General features: G+C 43.8%; 1 protein-coding gene across 1 annotated transcript in view; it reads right to left on the reverse strand.

Moving 5' to 3' along the window:
- The window catches only part of plxnb3 (plexin B3), a 325,474-nt gene that overhangs the window by 4,827 nt on the left and 298,147 nt on the right, over positions 1 to 22,500 (reverse strand). The window contains exon 35 of the mRNA XM_052484163.1: positions 2,003 to 2,078. Coding sequence (XP_052340123.1) covers positions 2,003 to 2,078 — 76 coding nt within the window. The remainder of the gene's footprint in view (positions 1 to 2,002; positions 2,079 to 22,500) is intronic.

Here is a 22,500-nt window from a genome sequence, read left to right on the forward strand (position 1 = left end):
TCCAATAACCGGCTCCAATAACCGGCTCCAATACCCGGCTCCAATAACCGGCTCCAATAACCGGCTCCAATAACTCGGCTCCAATAACCGGCTCCAATAACTGGCTCAATAACCTGCTCCAACAACCGGCTCCAACAACCGGCTCCAATAACCGGCTCCAATAACCGGCTCCAATAACCGGCTCCAAAACCGGCTCAATAACCGGCTCCAATAACCGGCTCCAACAACCGGCTCCAACAACCGGCTCCAACAACCGGCTCCAATAACCGGCTCCAATAACCGGCTCCAATAACCAGCTCCAATAACCCAGCTCCAATAACCAGCTCCAATAACCCAGCTCCAATAACCAGCTCCAATAACCCAGCTCCAATAACCAGCTCCAATAACCTAGCTCCAATAACCAGCTCCAATAACCGGCTCCAATAACCAGCTCCAATAACCGGCTCCAATAACCGGCTCCAATAACCAGCTCCAATAACCTATTTCCAATAACCGGCTCCAATAACCGGCTCCAATAACCGGCTCCAATAACCGGCTCCAATAACCGGCTACAACTAACCGGCTCCAATAACCGGCTCCAATAACCGGCTCCAATAACCGGCTCCAATAACCGGCTCCAATAACCGGCTCAATAACCAGCTCCAATAACCAGCTCCAATAACCAGCTCCAATAACCCAGCTCCAATAACCTATTTCCAATAACCAGCTCCACTAACTCAGCTCCAATAACCGGCTCCAATAACCGGCTCCAATAACCAGCTCCAATAACCAGCTCCAATAACCAGCTCCAATAACCAGCTCCAATAACCTATTTCCAATAACAAGCTCCAATAACCAGCTCCAATAACCCAGCTCCAATAACCAGCTCCAATAACCAGCTCCAATAACCCAGCTCCAATAACCAGCTCCAATAACCCAGCTCCAATAACCAGCTCCAATAACCAGCTCCAATAACCTATTTCCAATAACCAGCTCCAATAACCCAGCTCCAATAACCAGCTCCAATAACCAGCTCCAATAACCCAGCTCCAATACCCAGCTCCAATAACCCAGCTCCAATACCCAGCTCCAATAACCCAGCTCAATAACCAGCTCCAATAACCCAGCTCCAATAACCAGCTCCAATAACCAGCTCCAATAACCCAGCTCCAATAACCAGCTCCAATAACCAGCTCCAATAACCCAGCTCCAATAACCAGCTCCAATAACCAGCTCCAATAACCCAGCTCCAATAACCAGCTCCAATAACCAGCTCCAATAACCAGCTCCAATAACCAGCTCCAATAACCCAGCTCCAATAACCAGCTCCAATAACCAGCTCCAATAACCCAGCTCCAATAACCAGCTCCAATAACCCAGCTCCAATAACCAGCTCCAATAACCAGCTCCAATAACCCAGCTCCAATAACCAGCTCCAATAACCAGCTCCAATAACCCAGCTCCAATAACCAGCTCCAATAACCAGCTCCAATAACCAGCTCCAATAACCAGCTCCAATAACCCAGCTCCAATAACCAGCTCCAATAACCAGCTCCAATAACCCAGCTCCAATAACCAGCTCCAACCAACCAGCTCAATAACCAGCTCCAATAACCAGCTCCAACAACCAGCTCCAATAACCAGCTCCAATAACCCAGCTCCAATAACCAGCTCCAATAACCAGCTCCAATAACCAGCTCCAATAACCCAGCTCCAATACCCAGCTCCAATAACCCAGCTCCAATAACCAGCTCCAATAACCCAGCTCCAATAACCAGCTCCAATAACCAGCTCCAATAACCCAGCTCCAATAACCAGCTCCAATAACCAGCTCCAATAACCAGCTCCAATAACCAGCTCCAATAACCAGCCCAATAACCAGCTCCATAACCCAGCTCCAATAACCCAGCTCCAATAGCTCCTGAGTAACAATGATAATAATGCCTGAATGGAAGTGTTTCTATTGATTCATTATGAATGTCTGTCTCACCTCTCAACCAGCTGCTTGTATCTGGGGATCTACCCCAGACAGCTCCGTTAGAGTAGAGTTCATCTCTTGGTAACAGCCAGATGCTGCACTGTGGATGTCACTGTAGTACCTGGAACAATACCCACAGAACACTGTAATACCTGGAACAATACCCACAGAACACTGTAATACCTGGAACAATACCCACAGAACACTGTAATACCTGGAACAATACCCACAGAACACTGTAGTACCTGGAACAACACCCACAGAACACTGTAATACCTGGAACAACACCCACAGAACACTGTAATACCTGGAACAATACTCACAGAACACTGTAATACCTGAAACAATACCCACAGAACACTGTAATACCTGGAACAACACCCACAGAACACTGTAATACCTGGAACAATACCCACAGAACACTGTAATACCTGGAACAATACCCACAGAACACTGTAATACCTGGAACAATACCCACAGAACACTGTAATACCTGGAACAATACCCACAGAACACTGTAATACCTGGAACAATACCCACAGAACACTGTAATACCTGGAACAATACCCACAGAACACTGTAATACCTGGAACAATACCCACAGAACACACATTTGAATTTATAACCAGCTCCAATAACCAGCTCCAATAACCAGCTCCAATAACCTAGCTCCAATAACCAGCTCCAATAACCAGCTCCAATAACCTAGCTCCAATAACCTAGCTCCAATAACCTAGCTCCAATAACCAGCTCCAATAACCTAGCTCCAATAACCAGCTCCAATAACCTAGCTCCAATAACCAGCTCTAATACCCAGCTCTAATACCCAGCTCCAATAACCCAGCTCCAATAACCAGCTCCAATAACCTAGCTCCAATAACCAGCTCCAATAACCCAGCTCCAATAACCAGCTCCAATAACCCAGCTCCAATAACCGGCTCCAATAACCGGCTCCAATAACCGGCTCCAATAACCGGCTCCAATAACCGGCTCCAATAACCGGCTCCAATAACCGGCTCCAACAACCGGCTCCAACAACCGGCTCCAATAACCGGCTCCAATAACCGGCTCCAATAACCGGCCCAAAACCGGCTCCAATAACGGCTCCAATAACCGGCTCCAACAACCGGCTCCAACAACCGGCTCCAACAACCGGCTCCAATAACCGGCTCCAATAACCGGCTCCAATAACCAGCTCCAATAACCCAGCTCCAATAACCAGCTCCAATAACCCAGCTCCAATAACCAGCTCCAATAACCCAGCTCCAATAACCAGCTCCAATAACCTAGCTCCAATAACCAGCTCCAATAACCGGCTCCAATAACCAGCTCCAATAACCGGCTCCAATAACCGGCTCCAATAACCAGCTCCAATAACCTATTTCCAATAACCGGCTCCAATAACCGGCTCCAATAACCGGCTCCAATAACCGGCTCCAATAACCGGCTACAATAACCGGCTCCAATAACCGGCTCCAATAACCGGCTCCAATAACCGGCTCCAATAACCGGCTCCAATAACCGGCTCCAATAACCAGCTCCAATAACCAGCTCCAATAACCAGCTCCAATAACCCAGCTCCAATAACCTATTTCCAATAACCAGCTCCAATAACCGGCTCCAATAACCGGCTCCAATAACCGGCTCCAATAACCAGCTCCAATAACCAGCTCCAATAACCAGCTCCAATAACCAGCTCCAATAACCTATTTCCAATAACAAGCTCCAATAACCAGCTCCAATAACCCAGCTCCAATAACCAGCTCCAATAACCAGCTCCAATAACCCAGCTCCAATAACCAGCTCCAATAACCCAGCTCCAATAACCAGCTCCAATAACCAGCTCCAATAACCTATTTCCAATAACCAGCTCCAATAACCCAGCTCCAATAACCAGCTCCAATAACCAGCTCCAATAACCCAGCTCCAATACCCAGCTCCAATAACCCAGCTCCAATACCCAGCTCCAATAACCCAGCTCCAATAACCAGCTCCAATAACCCAGCTCCAATAACCAGCTCCAATAACCAGCTCCAATAACCCAGCTCCAATAACCAGCTCCAATAACCAGCTCCAATAACCCAGCTCCAATAACCAGCTCCAATAACCAGCTCCAATAACCCAGCTCCAATAACCAGCTCCAATAACCAGCTCCAATAACCAGCTCCAATAACCAGCTCCAATAACCCAGCTCCAATAACCAGCTCCAATAACCAGCTCCAATAACCCAGCTCCAATAACCAGCTCCAATAACCCAGCTCCAATAACCAGCTCCAATAACCAGCTCCAATAACCCAGCTCCAATAACCAGCTCCAATAACCAGCCCAATAACCCAGCTCCAATAACCAGCTCCAATAACCAGCTCCAATAACCAGCTCCAATAACCAGCTCCAATAACCCAGCTCCAATAACCAGCTCCAATAACCAGCTCCAATAACCCAGCTCCAATAACCAGCTCCAATAACCCAGCTCCAATAACCAGCTCCAATAACCAGCTCCAATAACCAGCTCCAATAACCAGCTCCAATAACCCAGCTCCAATAACCAGCTCCAATAACCAGCTCCAATAACCAGCTCCAATAACCCAGCTCCAATACCCAGCTCCAATAACCCAGCTCCAATAACCAGCTCCAATAACCCAGCTCCAATAACCAGCTCCAATAACCAGCTCCAATAACCTATTTCCAATAACAAGCTCCAATAACCAGCTCCAATAACCCAGCTCCAATAACCAGCTCCAATAACCAGCTCCAATAACCAGCTCCAATAACCCAGCTCCAATAACCCAGCTCCAATAGCTCCTGAGTAACAATGATAATAATGCCTGAATGGAGAGTGTTTCTATTGATTCATTATGAATGTCTGTCTCACCTCTCAACCAGCTGCTTGTATCTGGGGATCTCTCTGGCGTAGAGCAGCTTGTTCACTGGAGAGTCCTGTTGGCAGGAAATCAACATCACCACGTTAAGAGAGAATATGTTTGTCAAAAACAAAACGACCATCGTCATCATCATCGTCATACTAAACGACACAAAGTCTCCTGTTCCTCGGCATTATCCACTCTGAACAGAAATGATGAGGACCTATGAGATCTCCTGTCCTGAACCCAATCAGTGATGCATTATCCACTCTGAACAGAAATGATGAGGACCTATGAGATCTCCTGTCCTGAACCCAATCAGTGATGCATTATCCACTCTGAACAGAAATGATGAGGACCTACAAGATCTCCTGTCCTGAACCCAATCAGTGATGCATTATCCACTCTGAACAGAAATGATGAGGACCTACGAGATCTCCTGTCCTGAACCCAATCAGTGATGCATTATCCACTCTGAACAGAAATGATGAGGACCTACAAGATCTCCTGTCCTGAACCCAATCAGTGATGCATTATCCACTCTGAACAGAAATGATGAGGACCTACAAGATCTCCTGTCCTGAACCCAATCAGTGATGCATTATCCACTCTGAACAGAAATGATGAGGACCTATGAGATCTCCTGTCCTGAACCCAATCAGTGATGCATTATCCACTCTGAACAGAAATGATGAGGACCTATGAGATCTCCTGTCCTGAACCCAATCAGTGATGCATTATCCACTCTGAACAGAAATGATGAGGACCTACAAGATCTCCTGTCCTGAACCCAATCAGTGATGCATTATCCACTCTGAACAGAAATGATGAGGACCTACGAGATCTCCTGTCCTGAACCCAATCAGTGATTACTGATTTCTAAATAACAAATTCATTCATTCAAATTAATAAATAAACAGATACAAGAGGATTGTGTTTTATTTATTTTATAAAATGACAGACCCAAGGTCCAAACTAAACTCTGCTCTATACCACAATTATTAACAACCCAGATATTGGGGTGGCAGGGTAGCCTAGTGGTTAGAGTGTAGAGGCGGCAGGGTAGCCTAGTGGTTAGAGTGTAGAGGAGGCAGGGTAGCCTAGTGGTTAGAGTGTAGAGGTGGCAGGGTAGCCTAGTGGTTAGAGTGTAGAGGTGGCAGGGTAGCCTAGTGGTTAGAGTGTAGAGGAGGCAGGGTAGCCTAGTGGTTAGAGTGTAGAGGAGGCAGGGTAGCCTAGTGGTTAGAGTGTAGAGGAGGCAGGGTAGCCTAGTGGTTAGAGTGTAGAGGCGGCAGGGTAGCCTAGTGGTTAGAGTGTAGAGGAGGCAGGGTAGCCTAGTGGTTAGAGTGTAGAGGTGGCAGGGTAGCCTAGTGGTTAGAGTGTAGAGGAGGCAGGGTAGCCTAGTGGTTAGAGTGTAGAGTAGAGTGTAGAGGCGGCAGGGTAGCGGCAGGGTAGCCTAGTGGTTAGAGTGTAGAGGTGGCAGGGTAGCCTAGTGGTTAGAGTGTAGAGGAGGCAGGGTAGTCTAGTGGTTAGAGTGTAGAGGTGGCAGGTAGTCTAGTGGTTAGAGTGTAGGGGCGGCAGGGTAGTCTAGTGGTTAGAGTGTAGAGGTGGCAGGGTAGCCTAGTGGTTAGAGTGTAGAGGAGGCAGGGTAGTCTAGTGGTTAGAGTGTAGAGGTGGCAGGGTAGCCTAGTGGTTAGAGTGTAGAGGCGGCAGGGTAGCCTAGTGGTTAGAGTGTAGAGGCGGCAGGGTAGCCTAGTGGTTAGAGTGTAGAGGTGGCAGGGTAGCCTAGTGGTTAGAGTGTAGGGGTGGCAGGGTAGCCTAGTGGTTAGAGTGTAGAGGAGGCAGGGTAGCCTAGTGGTTAGAGTGTAGAGGAGGCAGGGTAGCCTAGTGGTTAGAGTGTAGAGGCGGCAGGGTAGCCTAGTGGTTAGAGTGTAGAGGAGGCAGGGTAGCCTAGTGGTTAGAGTGTAGAGGAGGCAGGGTAGCCTAGTGGTTAGAGTGTAGAGGCGGCAGGGTAGCCTAGTGGTTAGAGTGTAGAGGAGGCAGGGTAGCCTAGTGGTTAGAGTGTAGAGGAGGCAGGGTAGCCTAGTGGTTAGAGTGTAGAGGAGGCAGGGTAGCCTAGTGGTTAGAGTGTAGAGGCGGCAGGGTAGCCTAGTGGTTAGAGTGTAGAGGAGGCAGGGTAGCCTAGTGGTTAGAGTGTAGAGGCGGCAGGGTAGCCTAGTGGTTAGAGTGTAGAGGAGGCAGGGTAGCCTAGTGGTTAGAGTGTAGAGTAGAGTGTAGAGGCGGCAGGGTAGCGGCAGGGTAGCCTAGTGGTTAGAGTGTAGAGGTGGCAGGGTAGCCTAGTGGTTAGAGTGTAGAGGAGGCAGGGTAGTCTAGTGGTTAGAGTGTAGAGGTGGCAGGTAGTCTAGTGGTTAGAGTGTAGAGGTGGCAGGGTAGCCTAGTGGTTAGAGTGTAGAGGTGGCAGGGTAGCCTAGTGGTTAGAGTGTAGAGGAGGCAGGGTAGTCTAGTGGTTAGAGTGTAGAGGTGGCAGGGTAGCCTAGTGGTTAGAGTGTAGAGGCGGCAGGGTAGCCTAGTGGTTAGAGTGTAGAGGCGGCAGGGTAGCCTAGTGGTTAGAGTGTAGAGGTGGCAGGGTAGCCTAGTGGTTAGAGTGTAGGGGTGGCAGGGTAGCCTAGTGGTTAGAGTGTAGAGGAGGCAGGGTAGTCTAGTGGTTAGAGTGTAGAGGTGGCAGGGTAGTCTAGTGGTTAGAGTGTAGAGGTGGCAGGGTAGCCTAGTGGTTAGAGTGTAGAGGCGGCAGGGTTGCCTAGTGGTTAGAGTGTAGAGGTGGCAGGGTAGCCTAGTGGTTAGAGTGTAGAGGTGGCAGGGTAGCCTAGTGGTTAGAGTGTAGAGGTGGCAGGGTAGCCTAGTGGTTAGAGTGTAGAGGTGGCAGGTAGTCTAGTGGTTAGAGTGTAGAGGTGGCAGGGTAGCCTAGTGGTTAGAGTGTAGAGGAGGCAGGGTAGTCTAGTGGTTAGAGTGTAGAGGTGGCAGGGTAGCCTAGTGGTTAGAGTGTAGGGGTGGCAGGGTAGCCTAGTGGTTAGAGTGTAGAGGAGGCAGGGTAGCCTAGTGGTTAGAGTGTAGAGGAGGCAGGGTAGTTTAGTGGTTAGAGTGTAGAGGTAGTTAAAGGTAGTTAGAGTGTAGAGGTGGCAGGGTAGCCTAGTGGTTAGAGTGTAGAGGTGGCAGGGTAGCCTAGTGGTTAGAGTGTAGAGGTGGCAGGTAGTCTAGTGGTTAGAGTGTAGAGGTGGCAGGGTAGCCTAGTGGTTAGAGTGTAGGGGGTGGCAGGGTAGCCTAGTGGTTAGAGTGTAGAGGAGGCAGGGTAGCCTAGTGGTTAGAGTGTAGAGTGTAGAGGAGGCAGGGTAGTTTAGTGGTTAGAGTGTAGAGGTAGTTAAAGGTAGTTAGAGTGTAGGGGCGGCAGGGTAGCCTAGTGGTTAAATTTGACATTTTTTACCTTTATTTAACCAGGCAAGTCAGTTAAGAACATATTCTTATTTACAATGACGGCCTGGGAACAGTGGGTTAGCCTTGTCAGCTCGGGGGTTTGAACTCGCAACCTTCCAGTTACCAGTCCAACGCTCTAACCACTAGGCTACGCTGCCGCCCCTCTAGAGTGTAGAGGTGGCAGGGTAGTCTTGTGGTTAGAGCGTTGGTCTAGTAACCAAAAGGTTGCAAGTTTGAATCCCCGAGCTGACAAGGTGCAAATCTGTCGTTCTGCCCCTGAACAAGGCAGTTAACCCACTGTTCCTAGGCCGTCATTGTAAATAAGAATTTGTTCTTAACTGACTTGTCTGGTTAAATAAAGGTGATAATAATATGGTTAAATAAAGGTAAAATAAAGGTAACAAAATATATATAATTGGATCAGGATTGCTGGAAGCTGGCTTGATAAAAGGCATAGGCAGATTAAATTATTTATTAGTTGATAAGATTTTATCATTTGAGCAGATGGTCGATAAATATCGACTCCCAAAGCTTCTTCCACTTCCTTCAAGCAAGACATCTTTTAAAGACCACCACCTTGACTGGCAACCCTGGTGTTTTTTTTGTTCCCCTCACAAAGGAAAATGTCTGTAAATGGTATTTATGATGCTTTCAGGTCCTTTTCTACCGAAGACAAACAGAGGGTGGAAACCAGTGTGGGAGAAATAATCGTCTGTTACTATTGACGAGGAGATGTGTGAGGACATTTGGAGATGTGCAAAAACAATATATATATGTAATCGTACTGGAGCTATCCAGTTCAGAATAATACACAGATTGCATATATCCCCAAATCGCAGACATGCTTTCAGCTCCTCTTCCTCTTCTCCTCTTCTCCTTAAATGTAAGACTGATACAGACACCCTAACACATTGTTTATGGTCATGTACCAAAATACAAAAGATACTGGTCTGGTGTTCTGCAAGAAATTGAACAAATCCTAGGGGTTGATCTGGAATTGGAGTTTCTTTACTGTTAGTCCCCCTAGTAGGCCTGTTACTTCTGTGTGCAAGAGGAGTCTTTACAACATCCGAACCTTCGCAGCGAGGGGAAAAACATCCTCTTTTTAAAATGTAATTTTAAAATGTTTAATTAACTAGGCAAGTCAGTTAAGAACAAATTATTATTTACAATGACGGTCTACCCCGACCAAACCCGGACGACGCTGGGCCAATTGTGCTCCACCACACGGGACCCTCAATCACGGCTGAATGTGATACAGCCTGTGCCTCCAGCCGCGGCTTTCGTGGAGCGATGGGTAACGATGCTTCGAGGGTGACTGTTGTCGATGTGTGCAGAGGGTCCCTGGTTCGCGCCCGGGTATGGGCGAGGGGACGGACGTAAAGTCATATCGTTAACTCTAATTGGGGATCATACTTAGTGTGTCCCTTTTTCCCACCTGTGATGTGGGATATTGTTTTGTATAGTGCCTATGTGCGCTACGTAAGGTTAATTATTTGTTGTTTTGGGAAGTTTAATAAATATGTGGAACTCTACTCACGCTGCTGCGCCTTGGGGCCCAGACACACACGCCAACGTAGAAACACAACACCTAGAAAACCCAGAGGGCTCTCTATGGTCAGGGCGTGACAAGAATGGTGGTTGTTTACTTGTCTCAGAATTACACTTTATGTTCCATGTGTTGGACCCAATTCCTTTTCTAAACTGAGCTTTTGTGTGTTTAATATCTGTCTTTTTTTGTTTTGTTTTCTTTGTTATCCCTTAATACCCGGAGAACATTTGTGAAATTTCTATAAAAATACTATTTTCAAATAAATAAAATGACTGACCCGTCCGACTTTGTGTTCGGAGGTGGTACAGGAGTCGATGAACGCCTGAGCGATGACCGAGAGGACGGCGTCCACGCTATCCGTCACCTGGACATCAAACACAAACTGAGGGTTCTTCAGGATGTTGACCCAGAACCTCAGAGGCAGGCTGGAGGAAAGGGAGGGAGGAGAGGTGGTTACCCAGGGAAACTCAGGACGCAAGGAGATCAGTCAGTCTGCTCAGTCAGTCTGCTCAGTCAGTCTGCTCAGTCAGTCTGCTCAGTCAGTCTGCTCATTCAGTCTGCTCATTCAGTCTGCTCATTCAGTCTGCTCAGTCAGTCTGCTCAGTCAGTCTGCTCATTCAGTCTGCTCAGTCAGTCTGCTCAGTCAGTCTGCTCAGTCAGTCTGCTCAGTCAGTGACTGCAATGCAGTCGATCTCAGAAACGACCATTGAAAGTCTCACACTCCTCTAATTTTCAGTGAACTTTTATAATAGAAGACAGCAGACTTCCATTAAGTTCTATGTTCTGTTAGACAGCAGACTTCCATTAAGTTCTATGTTCTGTTAGACAGCAGACTTCCATTAAGTTCTATGTTCTGTTAGACAGCAGACTTCCATTAAGTTCTATGTTCTGTTAGACAGCAGACTTCCATTAAGTTCTATGTTCTGTTAGACAGCAGACTTCCATTAAGTTCTATGTTCTGTTAGACAGCAGACTTCCATTAAGTTCTATGTTCTGTTAGACAGAAGACTTCCATTAAGTTCTATGTTCTGTTAGACAGCAGACTTCCATTAAGTTCTATGTTCTGTTAGACAGCAGACTTCCATTAAGTTCTATGTTCTGTTAGACAGCAGACTTCCATTAAGTTCTATGTTCTGTTAGACAGCAGACTTCCATTAAGTTCTATGTTCTGTTAGACAGAAGACTTCCATTAAGTTCTATGTTCTGTTAGACAGCAGACTTCCATTAAGTTCTATGTTCTGTTAGACAGCAGACTTCCATTAAGTTCTATGTTCTGTTAGACAGCAGACTTCCATTAAGTTCTATGTTCTGTTAGACAGCAGACTTCCATTAAGTTCTATGTTCTGTTAGACAGCAGACTTCCATTAAGTTCTATGTTCTGTTAGACAGCAGACTTCCATTAAGTTCTATGTTCTGTTAGACAGCAGACTTCCATTAAGTTCTATGTTCTGTTAGACAGCAGACTTCCATTAAGTTCTATGTTCTGTTAGACAGCAGACTTCCATTAAGTTCTATGTTCTGTTAGACAGCAGACTTCCATTAAGTTCTATGTTCTGTTAGACAGCAGACTTCCATTAAGTTCTATGTTCTGTTAGACAGCAGACTTCCATTAAGTTCTATGTTCTGTTAGGCAGCAGACTTCCATTAAGTTCTATGTTCTGTTAGACAGCAGACTTCCATTAAGTTCTATGTTCTGTTAGACAGCAGACTTCCATTAAGTTCTATGTTCTGTTAGACAGCAGACTTCCATTAAGTTCTATGTTCTGTTAGACAGCAGACTTCCATTAAGTTCTATGTTCTGTTAGACAGCAGACTTCCAATAAGTTCTATGTTCTGTTAGACAGCAGACTTCCATTAAGTTCTATGTTCTGTTAGACAGCAGACTTCCATTAAGTTCTATGTTCTGTTAGACAGCAGACTTCCATTAAGTTCTATGTTCTGTTAGGCAGCAGACTTCCATTAAGTTCTATGTTCTGTTAGACAGCAGACTTCCATTAAGTTCTATGTTCTGTTAGACAGCAGACTTCCATTAAGTTCTATGTTCTGTTAGACAGCAGACTTCCATTAAGTTCTATGTTCTGTTAGACAGCAGACTTCCATTAAGTTCTATGTTCTGTTAGACAGCAGACTTCCATTAAGTTCTATGTTCTGTTAGACAGCAGACTTCCATTAAGTTCTATGTTCTGTTAGACAGCAGACTTCCATTAAGTTCTATGTTCTGTTAGACAGCAGACTTCCATTAAGTTCTATGTTCTGTTAGACAGCAGACTTCCATTAAGTTCTATGTTCTGTTAGACAGAAGACTTCCATTAAGTTCTATGTTCTGTTAGACAGCAGACTTCCATTAAGTTCTATGTTCTGTTAGACAGCAGACTTCCATTAAGTTCTATGTTCTGTTAGACAGCAGACTTCCATTAAGTTCTATGTTCTGTTAGACAGCAGACTTCCATTAAGTTCTATGTTCTGTTAGACAGCAGACTTCCATTAAGTTCTATGTTCTGTTAGACAGCAGACTTCCATTAAGTTCTATGTTCTGTTAGACAGCAGACTTCCATTAAGTTCTATGTTCTGTTAGACAGCAGACTTCCATTAAGTTCTATGTTCTGTTAGACAGCAGACTTCCATTAAGTTCTATGTTCTGTTAGACAGCAGACTTCCATTAAGTTCTATGTTCTGTTAGACAGCAGACTTCCATTAAGTTCTATGTTCTGTTAGACAGCAGACTTCCATTAAGTTCTATGTTCTGTTAGACAGCAGACTTCCATTAAGTTCTATGTTCTGTTAGACAGCAGACTTCCATTAAGTTCTATGTTCTGTTAGACAGCAGACTTCCATTAAGTTCTATGTTCTGTTAGACAGCAGACTTCCATTAAGTTCTATGTTCTGTTAGACAGCAGACTTCCATTAAGTTCTATGTTCTGTTAGACAGCAGACTTCCATTAAGTTCTATGTTCTGTTAGACAGCAGACTTCCATTAAGTTCTATGTTCTGTTAGACAGCAGACTTCCATTAAGTTCTATGTTCTGTTAGACAGCAGCTTCCCAAAAGCTGCTTCTTTTAAAAATGTATTTACAGTGGCTTGTGAAAGTATTCACCCCCCCTTGACATTTTTCCTTTTCTTGTTGCCCTACAACCTGGAATTAAAATAGATTTCTTGTGGGTATGTATCATTTGATTGACACAACATGCCCACCACTTTGAAGATGCAAAATAGGTCTGATTGTGAAACAAACAAGAAATAAGACAAAAAAATGAAAACTTGAGACTGCATAACTATTCACCCCCCCAAAGTCAATACTTTGTAGAGCCACCTTTGCAGAAATTACAGCTGCAAGTCTCTTGGGGTGTGTCTCTATAAGCTTGGCACATCTCGCCACTGGGATTTTTGCCCATTCTTCAAGGAGAAACTGCTCCAGCTCCTTCAAGTTTTGTGTATGTTTTTGTGTATTTTCAATTTTGTGTATGTCCATTACATGAAATCCAAATAAAAACCCATATAAATTACAGGTTGTAAAGCAACAAAATAGGAAAATACGCCAAGGGGGATGAATACTTTGCAAAGCACTGTAGACTTTACAGAAAGACAAACCAGGACCCAGTGACTGACTGGGCCCGTTGGATCTCTTGAAGAACAGTAAGCATCAATCAGCCAATGGTTGTCTGACTGGGCCTGTTGGATCTCTTGAAGAACAGTAAACATCAATCAGCCAATGGTTGGATCTCTTGAAGAACAGTAAACATCAATCAGCCAATGGTTGTCTGACCTGTTGGTCTTCCAGATGTGCACGGTCTCGGGGTCGTCGATGCCGTGTTTCTCCGCCATGTCATCCAGGAAGTCAAAGAAGAAGCGCACAGCGATGGGAGGAGGGCGCTTGGTGTTGAGGATGGCTACGAACACATCGTCAACGAACTTCTGCAGCGTCCCCTGGAGGGGAGAGAGACACAACAGCTAGGTATATAAACTCTACCAGCTACATATCTATAGAGCTTCTACATTCAAACAGTTTGGGAAATACAGTATGTAACTGGTATGGCCTTGGTCCTCTCCCTCTGTGTGTGTGTGTGTGTGTGTGTGTGTGTGTGTGTGTGTGTGTGTGTGTGTACCTACCTTCATAGATAGTAGTCGTGTCAGGTATATCTCTGGTATGGCCTTGGCCCTCTCCCTCTCTCTCATGCTGCTCTTCCTGTGTTTGGGGATCTCTGGTTCCTCGTTGACTTCACCAGGTGCCACAGCCTCAGCCCCTCCTCCCCTCCCCCTCCAACATGGGTGTCTCTACGGAGCGCACAGAGGGACACACTTCCAGGTCACACTTCAATTGAAATGGCACTGTATTCCCTAAAACTAGTGTCCTACCAAGGGGAATAGGGTGCCATTTTGGACAGGGGGAAACATATCCTTTATACTATAGTAGTACATCTCTGATACATGTATAGGGTGCCATTTTGGAAACAGTTCTAACATAGTATTAAACAGGCTATATAGTATTAAACAGGCTATATAGTATTATAACAGGCTATATAGTATTATAACAGGCTATATAGTGTTATAACAGGCTATATAGTATTAAACAGGCTACATAGTATTAAACAGGCTATATAGTATTAAACAGGCTATATAGTATTAAACAGGCTACATAGGATTAAACAGGCTACATAGGATTAAACAGGCTACATAGGATTATAACAGGCTATATAGTATTATAACAGGCTATATAGTGTTAAACAGGCTACATAGGATTAAACAGGCTACATAGTATTATAACAGGCTATATAGTATTATAACAGGCTATATAGTATTAAACAGGCTATATAGTATTAAACAGGCTATATAGTATTATAACAGGTTCTATATAGTATAACAGGCTACATAGTATTAAACAGGCTACATAGTATTAAACAGGCTACATAGTATTATAACAGGCTATATAGTATTATAACAGGCTATATAGTATTAAACAGGCTACATAGTATTAATAATATATAATAATAATATATGCCATTTAGCTGACGCTTTTATCCAAAGCGACTTACAGTCATGTGTGCATACATTCTACATATGGGTGGTCCCGGAATCGAACCCACTACCCTGGCGTTACAAGCGCCATGCTCTACCAACTGAGCCACAGAAGGACCACAGGCTACATAGTATTATAACAGGCTATATAGTATTATAACAGGCTATATAGTATTATAACAGGCTATATAGTATTAAACAGGCTATATAGTATTATAACAGGCTATATTCTATTATAACAGGCTATATAGTATTAAACAGGCTATATAGTATTATAACAGGCTATATAGTATTATAACAGGCTATATTCTATTATAACAGGCTATATAGTATTAAACAGGCTATATAGTATTATAACAGGCTATATAGTATTATAACAGGCTATATATTATTAAACAGGCTACATAGTATTAAACAGGCTATATAGTATTATAACAGGCTATATAGTATTAAACAGGCTATATAGTATTATAACAGGCTATATAGTATTATAACAGGCTATATAGTATTATAACAGGCTATATAGTAGTATAACAGGCTATATAGTAGTATAACAGGCTATATAGTATTATAACAGGCTATATAGTAGTATAACAGGCTATATAGTAGTATAACAGGCTATATAGTATTAAACAGGCTACATAGTATTAAACAGGCTACATAGTAGTATAACAGGCTATATAGTAGTATAACAGGCTATAGAGTATTAAACAGGCTATATAGTATTATAACAGGCTGTATAGTATTAAACAGGCTACATAGGATTAAACAGGCTACATAGTATTATAACAGGCTATATAGTATTATAACAGGCTATATAGTATTATAACAGGCTATATAGTATTAAACAGGCTATATAGTATTATAACAGGCTATATTCTATTATAACAGGCTATATAGTATTAAACAGGCTATATAGTATTATAACAGGCTATATAGTAGTATAACAGGCTATATAGTATTATAACAGGCTATATAGTAGTATAACAGGCTATATAGTAGTATAACAGGCTATATAGTATTAAACAGGCTACATAGTATTAAACAGGCTACATAGTAGTATAACAGGCTATATAGTAGTATAACAGGCTATAGAGTATTAAACAGGCTATATAGTATAACAGGCTATAGAGTATTAAACAGGCTATATAGTATTAAACAGGCTATATAGTATAACAGGCTATATAGTATTAAACAGGCTATATAGTATTATAACAGGCTATATAGTATTAAACAGGCTATATAGTATTATAACAGGCTGTATAGTATTAAACAGGCTACATAGGATTAAACAGGCTACATAGTATTAAACAGGCTATATAGTATTAAACATGCTATATAGTATTAAACAGGCTATATAGTATTAAACAGGCTATATAGTATTATAACAGGCTATATAGTATTATAACAGGCTATATAGTATTAAACAGGCTATATAGTATTAAACAGGCTACATAGGATTATAACAGGCTGTATAGTATTAAACAGGCTACATAGTATTAAACAGGCTATATAGTATTAAACAGGCTATATAGTATTATAACAGGCTATATAGTATTAAACAGGCTATATAGTATTAAACAGGCTATATAGTATTATAACAGGTTCTATATAGTATTAAACAGGCTATATAGTATTAAACAGGCTACATAGGATTATAACAGGCTATATAGTATTATAACAGGCTACATAGGATTATAACAGGCTATATAGTATTAAACAGGCTATATAGTATTAAACAGGCTACATAGGATTATAACAGGCTATATAGTATTAAACAGGCTATATAGTATTAAACTGGCTATATAGTATTAAACAGGCTATATAGTATTAAACAGGCTATATAGTATTAAACAGGCTATATAGTAGTATAACAGGCTATATTCTATTATAACAGGCTATATAGTATTAAACAGGCTACATAGTATTAAACAGGCTGTATAGTAGTATAACAGGCTATATAGTATTATAACAGGCTACATAGTATTATAACAGGCTATATTGTAGTAAAACAGGCTATATAGTAGTATAACAGGCTATATAGTATTATAACAGGCTACATAGTAGTATAACAGGCTATATTGTAGTAAAACAGGCTGTATAGTATTATAACAGGCTACATAGTATTATAACAGGCTACATAGTATTATAACAGGCTATATTGTAGTAAAACAGGCTATATAGTAGTATAACAGGCTATATAGTATTATAACAGGCTACATAGTAGTATAACAGGCTATATTGTAGTAAAACAGGCTGTATAGTATTATAACAGGCTACATAGTATTATAACAGGCTACATAGTATTATAACAGGCTATATTGTAGTAAAACAGGCTATATAGTAGTATAACAGGCTATATAGTATTAAACAGGCTATATAGTAGTATTACACAGGCTATATAGTAGTATAACAGAGGCTATATAGTGTTAAACAGGCTATATAGTAGTATTACACAGGCTATATAGTATTATAACAGGCTGTATTGTATTATAACAGGCTATATTGTAGTAAAACAGGTTCTATAGTAGTATAACAGGTTATATAGTATTAAACAGGCTATATAGTATTAAACAGGCTATATAGTATATAGTATTATAACAATTTGTAAGTCGCTCTGGATAAGTCATTTAGCGTCTGCTAAATGACTTAAATGTAAATGTAAATAACAGGCTATATAGTATTATAACAGGCTATATAGTATTAAACAGGCTCTATAGTATAACAGGTTCTATATAGTATAACAGGTTCTATATAGTATAACAGGTTCTATATAGTATAACAGGTTTTATAATAACAGGTTCTACAGTAGTATAACAGGTTCTATAATAACAGGTTCTATAGTAGTATAACAGGTTCTATAGTATAACAGGTTCTACAGTATAACAGGTTCTACAGTAGTATAACAGGTTCTATAATAACAGGTTCTATAGTAGTATAACAGGTTCTATAGTAGTATAACAGGTTCTATAATAACAGGTTCTATAGTAGTATAACAGGTTCTATAGTATAACAGGTTCTATAATAACAGGTTCTATAGTAGTATAACAGGTTCTATAGTATAACAGGTTCTACAGTATAACAGGTTCTACAGTAGTATAACAGGTTCTATAATAACAGGTTCTATAGTAGTATAACAGGTTCTACAGTAGTATAACAGGTTCTATAATAACAGGTTCTATAGTAGTATAACAGGTTCTATAGTATAACAGGTTCTATAATAACAGGTTCTACAGTAGTATAACAGGTTCTATAGTATAACAGGTTCTATAATAACAGGTTCTACAGTAGTATAACAGGTTCTATAATAACAGGTTCTACAGTAGTATAACAGGTTCTATAATAACAGGTTCTACAGTATAACAGGTTCTAAAGTAGTATAACAGGTTCTATAGTAGAACAGGTTCTATAATAACAGGTTCTACAGTAGTATAACAGTGTTTACTCTCTCCAGTCTGGTAGACCTGGTGAATCCCCACAACAGCAGCTGATCTGGGGATCAGAGCCACTGTTGCTCCGTCTGGCACCTGAGGAGAGAAAACACCAAAAGCTATCAACATCCAAGCTGTGTTCGGTGGGCAACACATCAGCACAAGGGATAGTGTTTCTGATTGGATAAGACACTTATTATATTATATTATATTATTATATTATTATTATATTATATTATTACACTCTGCACTCCTACTGAACACCACTCTGCACTCCTACTGAACACCACTCTGCACTCCTACTGAACACCACTCTGCACTCCTACTGAACACCACTCTGCACTCCTACTGAACACCACTCTGCACTCCTAATGAACACCACTCTGCACTCCTACTGAACACCACTCTGCACTCCTACTGAACACCACTCTGCACTCCTACTGAACACCACTCTGCACTCCTACTGAACACCACTCTGCACTCCTACTGAACACCACTCTGCACTCCTACTGAACACCACTCTGCACTCCTACTGAACACCACTCTGCACTCCTACTGAACACCACTCTGCACTCCTACTGAACACCACTCTGCACTCCTACTGAACACCACTCTGCACTCCTACTGAACACCACTCTGCACTCCTACTGAACACCACTCTGCACTCCTACTGAACACCACTCTGCACTCCTACTGAACACCACTCTGCACTCCTACTGAACACCACTCTGCACTCCTACTGAACACCACTCTGCACTCCTACTGAACACCACTCTGCACTCCTACTGAACACCACTCTGCACTCCTACTGAACACCACTCTGCACTCCTACTGAACACCACTCTGCACTCCTACTGAACACCACTCTGCACTCCTACTGAACACCACTCTGCACTCCTACTGAACACCACTCTGCACTCCTACTGAACACCACTCTGCACTCCTACTGAACACCACTCTGCACTCCTACTGAACACCACTCTGCACTCCTACTGAACACCACTCTGCACTCCTACTGAACACCACTCTGCACTGCTACTGAACACCACTCTAGTGGTCTCTGTGTATAGTGGTGGTTGTATAGTGGTCTCTGTGTGTAGTGGTGGTTGTATAGTGGTCTCTGTGTGTAGTGGTGGTTGTATAGTTGTCTCTGTGTGTAGTGGTGGTTGTATAGTTGTCTCTGTGTGTAGTGGTGGTTGTATAGTGGTCTCTGTGTGTAGTGGTGGTTGTATAGTGGTCTCTGTGTGTAGTGGTGGTTGTATAGTTGTCTCTGTGTGTAGTGGTGGTTGTATAGTGGTCTCTGTGTGTAGTGGTGGTTGTAATAGTAGTCTCTGTGTGTAGTGGTGGTTGTATAGTGGTCTCTGTGTGTAGTGGATGTGTGTGTGGGTGTGTGTGTGTGTGTGTGTGTGTGTGTGTGTGTGTGTGTGTGTGTGTGGTACCTTGTAGTGCTGCAGAGTGTTGAGTTTCTTCCAGCGCCCCTGGACGATCGCTGTGACATCATCGTCTGACAGTGTCAGGTGACCCGCCTGTCCCGATCGCCATTCTGACGAGACAAATCATATATGTTGTCTGAATGCTACAAGACTGGGTTGAACCCAGGTTGCCTGAATTCTACAAGACTGGGTTGAACCCGGGTTGTCTGAATGCTGCAAGACTGGGTTGAACCCGGGTTGTCTGAATGCTGCAAGACTGGGTTGAACCCGGGTTGTCTGAATGCTACAAGACTGGGTTGAACCCGGGTTGTCTGAATGCTACAAGACTGGGTTGAACCCGGTTGTCTGAATGCTGCAAGACTGGGTTGAACCCAGGTTGTCTGAATGCTGCAAGACTGGGTTGAACCCAGGTTGCCTGAATGCTACAAGACTGGGTTGAACCCAGGTTGTCTGAATGCTACAAGACTGGGTTGAACCCGGGTTGTTTGAATGCTGCAAGACTGGGTTGAACCCAGGTTGTCTGAATGCTACAAGACTGGGTTGAACCCGGGTTGTCTGAATGCTACAAGACTGGGTTGAACCCAGGTTGCCTGAATGCTACAAGACTGGGTTGAACCCAGGTTGTCTGAATGCTACAAGACTGGGTTGAACCCAGGTTGTCTGAATGCTACAAGACTGGGTTGAACCCGGGTTGTCTGAATGCTACAAGACTGGGTTGAACCCAGGTTGTCTGAATGCTGCAAGACTGGGTTGAACCCGGGTTGTCTGAATGCTACAAGACTGGGTTGAACCCAGGTTGTCTGAATGCTACAAGACTGGGTTGAACCCGTGTTGTCTGAATGCTACAAGACTGGGTTGAACCCGGGTTGTCTGAATGCTGCAAGACTGGGTTGAACCCAGGTTGCCTGAATGCTACAAGACTGGGTTGAACCCAGGTTGTCTGAATGCTACAAGACTGGGTTGAACCCGTGTTGTCTGAATGCTGCAAGACTGGGTTGAACCCAGGTTGTCTGAATGCTACAAGACTGGGTTGAACCCGGGTTGTCTGAATGCTACAAGACTGGGTTGAACCCAGGTTGCCTGAATGCTACAAGACTGGGTTGAACCCAGGTTGTCTGAATGCTACAAGACTGGGTTGAACCCAGGTTGTCTGAATGCTACAAGACTGGGTTGAACCCGGTTGTCTGAATGCTACAAGACTGGGTTGAACCCAGGTTGTCTGAATGCTACAAGACTGGGTTGAACACGGGTTGTCTGAATGCTGCAAGACTGGGTTGAACCCAGGTTGCCTGAATGCTACAAGACTGGGTTGAACCCAGGTTGTCTGAATGCTACAAGACTGGGTTGAACCCGGGTTGTCTGAATGCTGCAAGACTGGGTTGAACCCAGGTTGTCTGAATGCTACAAGACTGGGTTGAACCCGTGTTGTCTGAATGCTACAAGACTGGGTTGAACCCGGATTGTCTGAATGCTGCAAGACTGGGTTGAACCCGTGTTGTCTGAATGCTACAAGACTGGGTTGAACCCGTGTTGTCTGAATGCTACAAGACTGGGTTGAACCCGTGTTGTCTGAATGCTACAAGACTGGGTTGAACCCGGGTTGTCTGAATGCTGCAAGACTGGGTTGAACCGGGTTGTCTGAATGCTACAAGACTGGGTTGAACCCGGGTTGTCTGAATGCTACAAGACTGAGTTAGCTAACACAGGTCAGGTCTCAGGTAAATTAGTTCATTGCCCGAGTGTGATTTCAAATAAATATCTGTTTGCACTTTGGGCTGCAAAGCGTTGAACGAAAGGTGCTTTACCAACTAAATTATTACAACTCATTATTCCTTACATTGGTTCTGGAAACCAGAGCACTGGTCTATTCCTTACCCGGGCCTCTATTCCTTACCCGGGCCTCTATTCCTTACCCGGGCCTCTATTCCTTACCCGGGCCTCTAGTCCTTACCCAGGACTCTATTCCTTACCCAGGACTCTATTCCTTACCCGGGCCTCTAATCCTTACCCGGGCCTCTAATCCTTACCCGGGCCTCTAATCCTTACCCGGGCCTCTATACCTTACCCGGGCCTCTATACCTTACCCGGGCCTCTATACCTTACCCGGGCCTCTAATCCTTACCCGGGCCTCTATTCCTTACCCGGGCCTCTATTCCTTACCCGGGCCTCTATTCCTTACCCGGGCCTCTATTCCTTACCCGGGCCTCTAGTCCTTACCCGGGCCTCTAGTCCTTACCCGGGCCTCTAGTCCTTACCCGGGCCTCTAGTCCTTACCCGGGCCTCTAGTCCTTACCCGGGCCTCTAGTCCTTACCCGGGCCTCTAGTCCTTACCCGGGCCTCTAGTCCTTACCCGGGCCTCTAGTCCTTACCCGGGCCTCTAGTCCTTACCCGGGCCTCTAGTCCTTACCCGGGCCTATAGTCCTTACCCGGACTCTATTCCTTACCCGGGACTCTATTCCTTACACGGGCCTCTATTCCTTACACGGGACTCTATTCCTTACACGGGCCTCTATTCCTTACACGGGACTCTATTCCTTACCCGGGCCTCTATTCCTTACACGGGACTCTATTCCTTACACGGGCCTCTATTCCTTACACGGGCCTCTATTCCTTACCCGGGACTCTATTCCTTACCCGGGACTCTATTCCTTACCGGGACTCTATTCCTTACCCGGGACTCTATTCCTTACCCGGGCCTCTATTCCTTACCCGGGACTCTATTCCTTACCCGGGACTCTATTCCTTACCCGGGCCTCTATTCCTTACCCGGGCCTCTATTCCTTACCC

This window comes from Oncorhynchus keta, chromosome 28, assembly GCF_023373465.1.
Source record: "Oncorhynchus keta strain PuntledgeMale-10-30-2019 chromosome 28, Oket_V2, whole genome shotgun sequence".
NCBI lineage: Eukaryota > Metazoa > Chordata > Actinopteri > Salmoniformes > Salmonidae > Oncorhynchus > Oncorhynchus keta.